Raw genomic sequence first — 14,127 nt, 5'->3', positions numbered from 1 at the left:
GAGGCTTTGTGAATGGTTAGACGACATGCTGTGGCACAGGTGCACTGGGAAAGGAAGTGGGGGCGTGTCGGGTCTGAGTTATTTTGAGAAAATCCAGGTAACTTGGAGGTTTTCTCCCAACACAAATACAAACAAAAATTTGAATATAAGTAGATAGTTCGGAACAAAAGAGCCTAGAGTAGACACAAAGAGAGCAACACTTAAACACCGTGAGACACAGACTTGTTAAAGTGACGCACAAAGAAAAATATGCCATAACAAGAAGATAATTAGATTTCAACCTTAATCTTGGCCCGAAAAGAAGAGTGTTATTATCCAAACAAACTTCTGTCTGCTCTTTAATGGCACGGCTGTTTGAAGTCATGACTTGTCTGCATTGCCGCAGCAGAGTGATTAACAGAGAAGTATTCATCTCCAAAAATAGCTGCTGGGTGTCACTTAATTACAGATTAAGATTTGCATACAGTATTTATAAAGTCACCAGTCCATGTTATATAACATGCACATATTGTAGTGATGTATTAATGTGCAAAATTTCAGAGGGTAACGCTTAGGGGAGAACACACAGAACTGGCTTTCACACTTTTTACTTTAATTTGAATCCATCAACAACTGTATAATTAATAAATTCCCTTTTAATGTGTAAAAAACGCCTTAAGTTACTGGTAGGAAGGAATGACCATACTTTCCTTAATTTTATTCGGTTCAAATGATATGGGCAATCAAATACCATTCTCCAGGTATCCTGCATCTGCTGTTGATGTTCTGGGATGCTGCTACCAAAACACATGGTTATGTTTAGGCAACAAAAGCATATTGCATCCAACATTGGGATGTCAACAAAAGGGCAGGTTTAGGATTTGGCAATAAAATCATGGATGGTTAGGATTAGGCCAAAAGATCAAATGGTAAGGTGTAGAAAAAAACACAAAATTCAGATGGAAGCAAACACCGGATTTCAGCATGAAAGTCTGGGGTTTGTTGGAAAGGTGTGAAATCTCAATAGCAGCAGAATAACTTGAAGTCAGACATCGGAAAATAAAGCCAGAAAGCCTTGGACACCACATGTTGATATTATAGACTGAATTCTATGAACTCACAAGTCAGACTTCTTGCTCAGAAGTCTAACATCATTTTCGAATTTTTGTATGTGACTTTAGCAGAAATAACAAAACAAACATTGACGTAAATTTAGGGTCAACATAAACACATCAGATAGTCAAACCAATTGATTTTACATTGTCTCCATCCTCAGATCGATTCAGATCCTGCCTTCATATCTGCAAAATTGTCACGCTTTCCAAATTTGAAGCTGCGCTGTGAAGTTTTTGTTTAAACAAACAGAAGTTAGTTAGTGTTGCTCACTAAACTGCATTGTGTGTATAACAGCTTGTACAAACAGTTTGAATGCACTTCCACCTTCATAAAACATTTGAAAACATGATTTTTAAAGTATTTTAAATACAGAATTGTTCACGCTGATGTTTATTTGCTTGCAGTTGTCTTTTTCCCTGCTTTTGCTGGTGTGTTCTAGCATATCCTGGCATGTTATTGTGAGATGTAAATCAGCAAAAAATACAATGAAACCAATCAAAAGTGTTGCCAAGTTTCACTTGAGTTTTTGTATAAGATATAATGTGTTATTAGTGACATTTAGAGGTTGCTGGTAGGCGAATTCTGTTTGCCACAGCCATGCTAGCTCTTTCCTCGTTTGCAGTCTTTGTGCCAAGCTAGGCAAACCAGAGTGATACCAACCAACCTCTGCCAAACGTAAAGTATGTTACCATGACACTGACTCACCTGACAGCATACAACCATTTCCAGTCACCTTTATAAAACCAGGTGTCACCTGTGTGTGTGTGTGTGTGTGTGTGTGTGTGTGTGTGTGTGTAGGCGTGTGTGTGACGTCTTTTTAGGAATTAGCGAAAGAAAAGGTGAGGCAAGGTGGGCAGCTCATCCAACACACACAGGTGATGCAAGCCCAGGTAAACATTTACTTGTGTGTGTGTGTGTGTGTGTGTGTGTGTGTGTGTGTGAGTGAGTGAGACACCAATCTCCATGGTAGAAATGGCTATTTAAACACAGTAAAAACATTCATAAAAAGTTGTGCAGTCATCCATTCGACAAAATCCGTTAATAAGGGCGTGGTGAGCTTTGATAGTTTCGACGGCGCTGAGGTGGGCCCGTGAGCTTTTGTGGGTGACCATGGAAACAGTGTAAACAAACGGGCAGATGGTTGGTCAGTGATATTTCACTCAGAGCTCAAATAAAGGACATGCTGGAAATTCCTGGGTGTGGTACCATTTTTCCCTGCACCTTTACAAAAGAGATCAGGTCAGTTGCCAAGATAAGCATTTTTACTTCTCTTTAGTTTTTAATTCGGTCTTCCCCCACACTTTTTTTCAGCTACATGACACATGGTTGTCAAGCAGATTTTATTTGTGATAGCTGCATGAATAGCAGAGTAAGTCAGCCCACTACTGTGATCATGGCTTATGGCTTTATGTGAAATATTCGACAAACATTCATGGCCCTCAGATCCCCTGAGGTCTCCTTAACTCTCACCATGAGGTGACACAAGAGATTTTGAGAAATATCTCAATATCTCAAATATCTCGGCTATCTATATCAGGATCAACTGTAATAATCTTTTTTCTGGTTGCATGATATTTTTTTTTGTCCAAAAGTGTTTTTTTTAATCAAAATACAAGCTAAACTGATGACAGTCCTGTGCAATAAAAAGATAGACAATTGTAAATAAAACTAAGGGACAAAGGAGAAAAAAACAACAACGCTTTGGTTGATCTGGATGTGACAAATGTGACTTCTAAAAAAGTTGGTTATGATGTTGTGTGCTCCAATTTTACTGAAGTATTGTAAAAGGAAGAGTTGGTATCCGTGCTGTCATAAAAGCAAATTAGGATAAAGATAAATAAACAATAAACATGGCATTTTTCTATTTAACTTTCTCGAATTTACAAAACTCAGTTGTCGGTTTTTTGTCCTATACAGTGAAATAATCTTGAGCCTCAGCTGAGTGAAATCTCCTTTCTGTAAATGACTGCAGAGAGACAGCAGAGAGACAGCCGAGAGCACCACCTAGTGATAAAGCATTAAAACTGAGCATCAATGGCACATTTACAGTAAATCCCAGGTCATGAAGACTGGGTGTATATGGTGGGATGTAACTGGAAGTCTAAGCTGATCTCTGTGTGACAGGAAAAACCCACAAGAATTTAAAGTGGGGATCAAATATTGCATGGACAAATAAACTGTTTCAGCTCACAGGAATGAACAAGAACAGTATTTCAGATAAGAGACAAAGAAGCTAATGAATAATCCTTTCAAAAATGTTATTGTGCCAACTTTGATTACAACAGCAAACACTTCCTTTGAATGTGAATATGTTTGCCTGTTAACGTCCCCTTCAGTGTTAAAATAAAGGCATTTATGCAACACTAGTGACATTTTGCACGTTTCCTGTGGGGGGTCTTGAAATTCAACGTGTGAATTTGTCTGCTGTGGTCTGGTCTGAGTAAGTACACAATCACCAACATCTTTTTTTTATGGTTCGAGCTTCATGTTCTCTGCTTTGACATTACTGTAATAGTCTCATGAAGGAAGCATTTTAGCTTCATCTGCAGTCAGATGAGAGGAGAAAGACAACAAAGGAAATGCTCTGTCATGTTAGCTCAGTCATCAAAGGTTTTTAATTTGAACAGTGATTTCACATGACCTGAGACCAGAGAACTGAAACACAAATCTATGATGCCATGAAGATGTGAAATCAAGAGCTACTGTTTTGAGAATGCATTGTGAAAGTTACACAAATAATAAGAAAGAAATGTCTCTGCCCTGAAGACTGAAGAAAAATGTTACTGGTTTGAGGTTTTCATGCAATAATGATGATAAGAATCAATAATGTGGAAATAATGAGACTTGCCTAAGAATGAATCTTCATACAAAATCTTTCCAAAGACTTGAGCTTTTGAAGAAGGAAGTGGTATTCCCTCCACCTCTCAATAACAAAGTCATCATTTATATTACATCACTTTACATCCAAATGTGATGTATTCATTGTTAGCAGAAATGTTAAATGCCAACATTTTTTTGCAAACAATTAGCTTTAAAGATGTGTCTGTGACTCTCCAAAAAATCACAAAAACATAAAAATGTAAATCCCTTTTATATACAGTACATCTATTGAAAATAAAGTGGTTGTTACATGAAAGAAGATCGACGTGGTATGAAGCAGAATAATTAGCATGTATCTCATATTTCAGACTTCTTCATTGTATTTTTGATCCAGATGAGCTGTTTCTCTGACAGAAAAGAGTAGACTCCAGGTTTTTTCATTAGGCCACACTTCCTTCCAAAAGAAGTGACACCAACAAGCGCTCTGTTGCACAACAGTGGGCCTCCTGAATCCCCCTGGAAAGAGAACAGATACATAACATGTCATCTTTAGGCACATACATAGCAATTAAGGAGGATTATTTCTGCACAAAAAATACAAAGCATACTCACCCCACAGGTATCAGCAGCCTTTTTACCATCTGAACCAGCACATATCATGTTTTTGGTGATAATGGGGTTGAAATTGTAATATTCAGGAGAGTTGCACTTCACTCTGTCGATCACAGTCACATTGACGGACATCAAGACATCTGACATTTTATCGACTTTGTTGTTTGTTTTCCCCCATCCAGCCACCGTGCAGCTTGTGCCAGCTGCTGGTTCTTTGACAGTGTTTCCCAGCGGGAGACTTTTCACTGTGTCAGTTTGCTTCGCTGGTTTGTCAAGCTGAAATTTAAAAAAGGGAATATTATGTAATGATGCTGACCGTCTGAGCGCTCGTCACAGCACAAGGAAAGTAGGTTTTCATGAATGTGTGTCACAGTGTCCACCTCACTTCTAATTACCCCCAGGCCCGAGCATTTCCTAGAAATGTTCTGAGCTTACCATTCCCCATCCATCCACCAGATGCCCTCAGACTTTCCAGCAAGTCAGACTCACCTGGCGCTCATTAACCTGCTCACCTGTTTCCACTTTCCCTAATCAGCCCTGCAGGCTATAACCACCATAACCACTTCACCTCTCACATGCCTTTGTCACCCTACTCTTTACTCCTTAGCCTGATCCCTCATCCCTCATCCCTCATCCTTAAACCTAGCTGCTAGCTGCATTTGTCTACATTTGAGACAGACTGAAAGCCTATATTCTGCTTCATGTCTTTATTATTAGTGCTCTTTTTAAACATTTGAAAGAAACTGAAGATGAGCAGCTGCCTGTTTTTTGCAATAGCAATGATTTGATTTGGATCAAATTTAGTTGCAGCTTTTTCTTTCTGCCTAAACAAACTGCTCAAAATGTGTTTCTCAATTATCTTGATTATCAGTGACACTCAACTTATTGTATGCCTGGTGGTTGGCCCACCGTTCCTAATTCACAGTGAAATTATTTGATATACATTAAGACTATTTTTTTGTTCTTTGCATGTAAATAAGGTGCTAGAGTGCATAAAAAGCATCAAACTAGAGCTTGTTTATATAAAAAAAAAGTGCCCCCAGGATCACCCCCAGCACCCTGACACGTACAGGCGAATTATTCATAAATATTATATATTATCATTTGTTCATTAACTGGCCCCTGCCCGCCTGTCACTTTGAAGTGGCCTACAGGCAAAGGGTGTTGAATATCTCCATCTTAAGTCATTTTTTTAGATTGCACATTGTTGCATCTTTGCTTCACCTTACCTTGAGCAGCATGAGGTCATTGTCCCCTTCTTTGTCATCAAAGCAGGGATGAGGAAAACTTTTCTTAACCTTGATGACCTGCCTGGAATCCTTTTCCTTTATGGAGTGCACCCCAAGTAACACCTTCTTAATGCTGCGAGAACAGAAAACATGGGCTTTTATAATTGCTCACATGCACTAAAGTTTAGCATGCTAGAAGTGCACACATTAATGATAAAATGATGACTTTAGTGACACAATTACATCATCATATGTGCATTATCACATATAATGGGGCTAGGATATGCCTACTTCAGTGGTGTGTTGAAAGGGGAGTTTGTCCTCAAACGGAGCCAATGTGACTGTGCGGTAATTGTTAAAAATGTAAAAATAACTCCTATGAGTGTGGGCTGATGTGAAACTGTTATGTTTATTTTCGAACTACATAAGTGCTCTAGTGTCTGCTTCCTTTAGTCTGTTGTTGGTTGTGCAGCAAACACAAGTCGGTTAATTCAATATAAGTCTTATTAAGTTTTTAAAAAGCAACAGGGCTACAATGCAGACATGGACTGGTTTAGGAAGTCACATAATGGCTCTCAAACACGATCTTTGTCTTTTTGCCGTGAATAGTGTTGAGGAAGCAAGTGACAAAACATGCAAAGTCGAACTTCACTGAAATAACATTATCTGAGCCGCACCTCCCTTAGATTCTGTTTTTCAAAAAAAAAAAAAAAAATGCAAGTTAAAGTTTGCCCGAGGTGCAGATACAAATGTTACAAAGCTCAAGAGCATATCCTGTCTCAAGCCCTGTGTCCTTTGTGGTTTCTTGAAATGAGTGACATTTTTGCTTTCTCCTTTGTATAAGTCCATCATGCACTTTACATGTATTGTCAGATAAAATGCTAAACAAAATGTTGCAATATTTTGAGCACTCTGGGTTGGTTGCTGTTTCTTTATTATTGATTTTCTAAATGCACCCCCAACAATGACTTAAAGCAGAAACCACTGAAGTATTGATGCAAGTGCAAGAAAATGTTAGAAATTAAAGTTTCTGATAACTACAGATATGTTAAATTTGCACGATTTTAAATAGTGGATACGTTGCAACTACATTCAAACAACTGTGCAAAAAAAACCTTACGTTGGTTATTATCATGTTTTGGCTTAAAATTGATTTAACATTTTTGCCAGAAAGGATTTTCTACTTAAGTTCCTAGAAAAACAGGGGCAGGTCAAAACAGAAATTCCTCCTTGGTGCCTAAAAAGCTGCTTTTAAAATCACAGATCTCCTCATCATCTCCTCTCAAATTCTGATGAGAGAGTCAGCTCATAACCAATGTCAATCTAGAGACATTGTATGATACTTAAAAAAATGTGAAAATGTAAGGTAATTGTGGTTTACAGAAATGTAAAATGCCAACATTTTCCTCTGGGGGCTGTTAGAAAACTGGCATATAGTGACCTCAGAGCAGTTTGACACATCAATATACAAAGCTGTGTCATCAGCGTAAGTCTGACATGCTTGTGACTCTGATGATCAGGTTTCTCTTTTTCCATTAAAACTTAAACTATTATAAGATTTTAAATAGTGTTTAGATAACATATTTCATCAGTAGAAAACGAACATCAGTTTAAGTGCATATTCTTAGATTTGACAATTTTAGAAACGTATCTTATTCTCACCCAAGGCAGTGGGCGGCTGTCAGGACCCATTTTGGATGGATCAGTACTCCTCCGCAGGGTGGACTCAGTGACAGAGCCATGAAAGGCAGCGAGTGAGGAGGCTGCACTTCCTTCCCACCGATAATCTCAGAGCCATGACCTTAAACACAACACACTCAGTTAACAATTTTAATGAAAACAGTAGAATAAATTAGTCAGTAATTGGTCAGCCAAATGAAACAACTCCAGCTGAACTGTAATACTGAAAGTTGCATAACTGTCTGCACTTTTACATGAATTAGTAAGAGATAAAAAAGTAAATGACTGTGATTTATAAAATATACTACTCACTCAGCTGGACAGCGAGGAGGACCAGACAGGAGATAAAAACACTGAAACCCTTCAGGCAGGACATTGCTTCTTATCTCTCTCTTTGATGTGATGGTGAATGCTCTGAAACCCACCTGGATGCACTCACTCGTTTTTATGTGTTCAGCTCGAAGGATGTGGTTTGACCACGGAATAATGAGTCAGCAGAATAGATGCAAACATGACATGAGAATTAATGTGTCTTGTCTTCATGTAGAAGCCTTGTGGTGACAGTTTTTGTCATTTCCCAGTAACTATTGTTACCACTTCATTGACAGGCCGTGTGGTTTTTTTTGACGTGAGGCAGGTCATATCATCGGGGTACAGACAGTTTACTTTGGGTGGGCTCCGTGTGAAACAGCTGAAAGCGGAGGCTGTTGTTATGCCTTTCAGAAACACTTATGAGTGTGCGTTAATAACTTCATAATGATTCACAGGAAATTGTGAGAAGTGGAACATATGGGCTGATGTGACAATAGACTGGTGGATTTTGAGAGTTCGGTAAACAGCTGCACTTATCTTCTTTCTTGCCAAGAGCGAGTTGAGCAAAGTCTCAGCTTTTTATCTGGCACAACTCAGAACCAATAATAATGACACACATCCCACCCCGAAAATGGCAAAACTTTTCCCTATTTCCAGTCTTTATGTTGAGCTAAGCTAACAAGCTGAAGCTTCACCTTTATTGAACAGACACGAGAGTGGTATCAATCTGTACTCTCCTGAAAACGAAGCAGCACATTTCCAAAAATTGGGGTCTTTTGCTTAAATTTGTTCCTCAAATAAGTAAAGAAATAGTCATTTCAGCCAATTTACAGTTTATTTATTTATTTGACTCTTAGTTACATGAGCAGCTACCAAAGAAAGCAACAAGTTGCTTCCAGTACATTTCTATTGTAGAATAAAATATCATCCATCACCCATAACAGAATGTTATATATTATCATGAATGCACCACAGATCTTAAAAAACTTCAACCAAAAGACCCGAGGAACATGAGAACGGCAGTATGTGTTGTCACAGATAATTTCTTTTGTTCATTGCCTAAATCATCACTGTATGTTTTTAACTTAGCTTTCAAAGCTGGGAATTATTTCATTTTGAATCAGAACACTGTAAGTTTTATTTTTCTGTTTTGAATGTGAAAAAATGTGAATTTTTTTTGCTTTGGGTCCAAAACATTCAAATGAGTGTAATAACAGCAATGGTCTGATGATGAGGATAATAATAACAAAAAAATAATTATCTGACTTGGTGTAATCAGCATGTGATTTAAGGCCCAAACCTAAAATACTGTATCAAACAAAAAATAAATAAATAAAAACAACATATAAGTGCAAAAGTAAAAATAATGCCGAATGCCATAATATAACTAATACTATCAAAATGTGCTGCAACATTCACATTAATGTTCACTTTTTTTGGAACAAAAATATTCACATAGAGTTTCACTGAAATAATGTTTTAGTCTTAAGGCATTAGATCACTTTTAAGGGTCTATTTTATCATCTGGCCAGGGACACCAGGTTAAATGTACCTTTCTTGGCTTCACATTTATTGACCTTGTGCCCTTTGAAATAAACTAACTGGATCATCCCTGAATGAGGTTTTACTTGTTTGTCAAAAAAGTAGCTTATACTTTGCATTTTTTTCTTGCTGCTGACTCAGTCTGTGAATAGTATGCATTCGCTCTGAGCTGCAGTCACGTAGAGTTGCATTAAGGCTGATGCAAATCCTGCCACCTCCAGTTTAACAGTTAAGTTACATTTAGAGAACAGAGTCATCTTTGTTGAACCTTTAGTACGTGTTAATCTTGAGAGAAATAAGAACCTCAAAATAAAGATCACACACTATTTTCCAGCTCGAAGTAAACTTTCTACATCAACACAACAATTACCAATGTGTCTACTGTAGATCATGTGCTCCATGATCTGTGCTTGGCTCCGAATATTTCAGAAATATGACACAAAAATACCCCCCAAAACTTCCGGTGACTGCTTTTTCTGGTTATAGGAAATAACCACAGTGGGCTATAACACTGTACAGTTAAACATTAAGTTGCTTATCAGAACTAGCCCCAAAGGCAGATACATAATATTTATTGAGGAAATAATAATTTCCTCTAAATCCAAACAATGGCAGCTTGCAAAGGATTTTGCAGGAAAACTACTGAAGTAAAAACAGAGCGACTCCTCCTGTCAATGACCCATGGTTCAAGCACCATTGTGCCTCAGCTCTGCCTGTACAGAGATGCAACAACATCTGCAGGGTTAAAGCATGTTACACCGTGATAGTGGAAATACTGAGACTGGATTATGATCAAAACATGTGGATAATTTTGATGTTGGTGATTTTATCACTTACCAAGGGAGTCAGACATTTGGTCAGTTTCTGAAACACTGTTTTTCCTCAAGCTGACCAGTTTTTTTCCAAATCTCTATTTTTTCTCCACTAAAATTCCTCTTTTTCTGTGTGTTATATATCCAACTTGTCCAGAAAACTTTGTGTTTACGTTCATGGAAAAATTCATGCGATTGTGAACAAGGTTATTGGAGGACTAAATAGCCTGCCCTTCACCTAGACCTGGATCTCAAGGAAGTCTTTATTTTTTACTCTGGTTTTCTCAGGGATCAGATCATAAGTCGTTTCCTCAGTTGAGAGCTCCACTGGTGAGACGTCATGATCTGACTGCTTAAAATCACCTGGAGAAAAAAAAATGACACAAGAAGGATAAATATTTGATACTTCTACATGTGTATATAGATGTATTCAATTCTTAACCCCAAAAAAGACACTTGCCTTTTATCAGGATACGATAAAGAACCCACAGTGGAGGAGCCAGAGACACGAGTTTTAAGAGCTTCAAAACGATTATGATGATGTTGTGCTGCCCACCAGAGTCCACTGAGGAGGACAAAAGACAAAATACTCATCACATACAAATACTTACGTTTTTAGACCACTGATTTTTTCTAATATTTTTTTTTCTTAGTTTGAGTGTTGACCAGCTTTTGATGTCTATACTTTCATTAAAAAGTTATAATTGTTATGTAACTATTTGCTTTTCATTATTTTACTATTTAGGCTGGCCTCTAAGGCATCCCAAACTCCCAATGGCCATGCCAATTTAGGTAGAGCTGCGACTAATTGTTGTTGTCGTTACTGATTAATCTGTTGATCTTTTTTTTTTGTTTCCTTCAATATAACGTTAAGAAAATAAGGGCAATACTGTATCAGTATTGAATATATTATGAGAAACTTAAACTAACATGTAACAGACTGACTTCCACACAATTCACAGAACATAATTTACATTTAAGTTCTTCGTACCTGTTTTGACCTGGAAAGCAGTGGGGTGACTTTGAAGGGTCATGTTTCCACCAGTGACACTATCAGGCCGAACAACAAAAGCCGAAATCTCTATGAAGTATTCTGTGGCTGCAGTCAGGTTGGAGATGGTGATGTTCACAAAGGCAGAGCCATCAGTATACGGGACGAGCAGCGACTCACATGTGTTGGTGCATGTTGTCACATTGTAACGGTGTGGTGTCATCTGCATAAATGCTGAGACGTTCCAGGTGAGAATCACTTGATTGGAGCCCACTGAATCCACCGTTACTGACTCTGGAGAAACTGGACCTGCAAGGACGAGTGAACAAGTCAGAGAAAAGTTTTAGGGCAACTTATACCTGTTGGGCTGGTCTTGAAACCTGGAGTGTGTTTCCTGTGGCATGGCCCTATAGGTTGTTGTTGTTATTGAACATCACATAGATAACTGATTGGGGTATGGCTGTTATAAGGTTCAGTATTGCAGGAAATAAATTGTTGGAGTTACATGGAGATGGAATAGTAACTTTAGATTTTTGCATTGAAATTAGAGTTGTTAATTAAAACAAAGGCTAACCTGAATAAAGGCAACTCAAGTATTTATTTTTCTTTAGTTTCTGTGTCAAAATCTGTTGCCCCTTCCTATTGTATTTTATTTTAAAGGCAACGTATAAGCCATGATGTATTAAAATGCTTTCTGTAAAACCTACTGGCCCTCTTTCAACACAGGTAGAGGCATGAAAAACAAAACAAAAATAAGGTGTCATGTAGCACAATGAATGGCACCAGTTTTTGAACTGAAGCATGACTCACCCTGACAGACAAACATGTGCAGCTCGTCACAGTAACGAGCCAGTAGCTTCTTGTTTTTCTTCAGCATTGCCTCCAAACTTGCACAGCGACTGCCATAGTTGATCCTGAACCAGTGCTCGTAGCTCAGCGCCTCCCCGTCAACCCACTTCCAGCCACTCGACATGTTCTGACGCTGCAGGCCGAGCCAGAAGCTGACTTTGCTTGCAGCAGTGGCATTAAGGAGAGAGAAGTATTGCTCTTCTGTGCTCAGGACAGAGAGGTCGACATAGTGCCTCCGGCAGAACTCCCGGGCTTTGAACCAGGATGCGGGTCTCTGGACCTGAAAGTGTTGTTGGATCATATGGCCCACTGCTAAGTCATGGCACACAACTGGGTCAGGGGAAGAAAACAGAGAGAAAAACAGGTGAGGTATTAACAGTTTCTGCATTCTGTAATTCAACTTAATTTCTGGCCTGATTTCCTGGCTGTGAGCCTGTGCATGGAGAGCTTAATGGGCATAACAGGATTCAGAAAGCCCGGCTTCTGTTTATCTCCAGCGTGAACCAAACACTGAAGTTCAGCTGTAGTTTTACAAGAGACATAAAATGACCACAAAGAGTCATGCAACAGAAAAAGAAGCAAAAACCTAGACGGAAGTGCAAAACATCTACAAAAACGATCCAGATAACAACAACAAAGAATTGCAAAATTACATTAAACTACTTATTTATTTTTTCCTGTACTTTTGTACATCATTTTAGTCAGCCTTAGTTGTTTTTAAATGCGCTATATAAATACATGTGACCTTAACCTTAAAGAGATACAAAACAATCGTATTTAGATGCAAAACAATCACCATGAGATGCAAAGCAACCACAAAGGGATGCAAAACAACAACAAACAAGCCAATAGGGATGCAAAATGGCTACCGAAATGCAAAACACCCACAATGAGATGCACGAAAAACACAAAGAGATGCAAAACAACCACATGTCAATTTTAAAAAAAACCTACAGAAATACAAAACAAACAAAAAGTGATGTAAAAGAGATTCAAAAAAATCAACAGGGAGATGCAAAACAGCTAGCCAACCACATGAAACATGGAATGAAACAAACCACAAAGAGACAGAAAACAACCACAAAAAGACACTAACCAAAAACTGGGATGCAAAATGAAGACAGACATATAGCTCTAACTTAAAAATAACATAACTAAATGGTGCTGTTACACTTTGTCATTATATTTAATTATTTTGTGAAATCCTGTACAATGTGACATAAATCAACAAACTTACAAAATGCATTAAATGTCAAAGCTTAACCAAAGTTAAACAGTTACCCAGGAGAGCCACTCGCTGTAGAATCTGCGTCTCATGAGCAAACATACAGCAAAATCCTTGTTATTTTCTCGAAGGTGTGTGTTTCGCAGAACATCAGACATACAACTTTCCCTGTCGTCTGCACTTGGGAGGTTTAAATAAGTGTTTTTATGCTGTGTGGTGATGCAAGAGGCGGAGAAAATGGGAGTGACTACATTGACTGCTCACTTGTTTCAGGAAGTTTTCAGGAAATAATTTCAGACGTCATGTAAAAAAATATGCCAAGTCACTTATTTTTCACCTTCTGCAATATTCATTTTCTCATTACCTCATTGTGATTCTGCTTTCCCAAAATATTTCAGTGTCACCACATGAATGCAATCCTTAGAACACATTTGCAATCTGCGTAGGTATCACCACTTAAAATCCTTACTTTCTCTTAGATTATTTTTTGGGCTTGTTGCCCTTTATTTTGAAAGGGGTCATAGCGTGAAAGTTGGAGAAATAGAGGAAATGACATGCAGCAAAGGGAGTTTGGTCGAATCTGCGGCCACTGCAGCAAAAATATAGCCTTTTTATATGGGGCCCCCACTCTACCAGATGAGCTACTGGGTAGCCCAAAATTCTTACTTTCTGATTATGATGGTAAACATATATGAAAAATGGCTACTCCTGTAGTTTGGCAGTGTGAAGTGTCTAAACAGGCTAAAGAATGAAACTGAACACCAGCAGAGAGGAGTTGAGCTTTTTAAAGGAGGTGCTAAAAATACTGATGCGTAGCTCCACCCTGAAGTCTATTTTAAGATCTCGCAGCCTGGATAAAGTCTGTTTCTGCATACTTTGAAACTCAATCTCATAATGAGTAACTAGAACAATCCACAGCCTCCAGAGATGAATGAAATGTTACAAAAAAGAGGAACATTT

At 38.2% G+C, this 14,127-nt stretch overlaps 2 protein-coding genes across 2 annotated transcripts; both read right to left on the bottom strand.

Annotated features, from left to right (window-relative positions):
• Window positions 1-3,682: 3,682 nt before the first annotated feature.
• LOC121944665 (granzyme A-like) lies at window positions 3,683-7,897 on the bottom strand. Its single transcript, XM_042488539.2, has 5 exons — window positions 7,749-7,897; window positions 7,419-7,557; window positions 5,757-5,889; window positions 4,528-4,803; window positions 3,683-4,431 (listed from the first exon to the last, which is right to left on the bottom strand). The coding sequence occupies exons 1-5, from the start codon at window positions 7,810-7,812 to the stop codon at window positions 4,273-4,275; spliced, it is 771 nt and encodes a 256-aa protein (XP_042344473.2). The 5' UTR covers window positions 7,813-7,897; the 3' UTR covers window positions 3,683-4,272.
• Window positions 7,898-8,574: 677 nt separating this feature from the next.
• On the bottom strand, window positions 8,575-13,643 carry LOC121944794 (uncharacterized). The gene is made up of 5 exons (XM_042488691.2): window positions 13,224-13,643; window positions 11,904-12,272; window positions 11,094-11,402; window positions 10,563-10,667; window positions 8,575-10,465 (listed from the first exon to the last, which is right to left on the bottom strand). The coding sequence occupies exons 1-5, from the start codon at window positions 13,267-13,269 to the stop codon at window positions 10,341-10,343; spliced, it is 954 nt and encodes a 317-aa protein (XP_042344625.1). The 5' UTR covers window positions 13,270-13,643; the 3' UTR covers window positions 8,575-10,340.
• Window positions 13,644-14,127: the final 484 nt, after the last annotated feature.

Source organism: Plectropomus leopardus, chromosome 4 (genome assembly GCF_026936395.1).
Source record: "Plectropomus leopardus strain MGB_pleo_1.0 chromosome 4, ASM2693639v1, whole genome shotgun sequence".
In the NCBI taxonomy this organism is placed as follows: domain Eukaryota; kingdom Metazoa; phylum Chordata; class Actinopteri; order Perciformes; family Serranidae; genus Plectropomus; species Plectropomus leopardus.
This window is presented reverse-complemented; position numbering and strand designations above follow the sequence as displayed.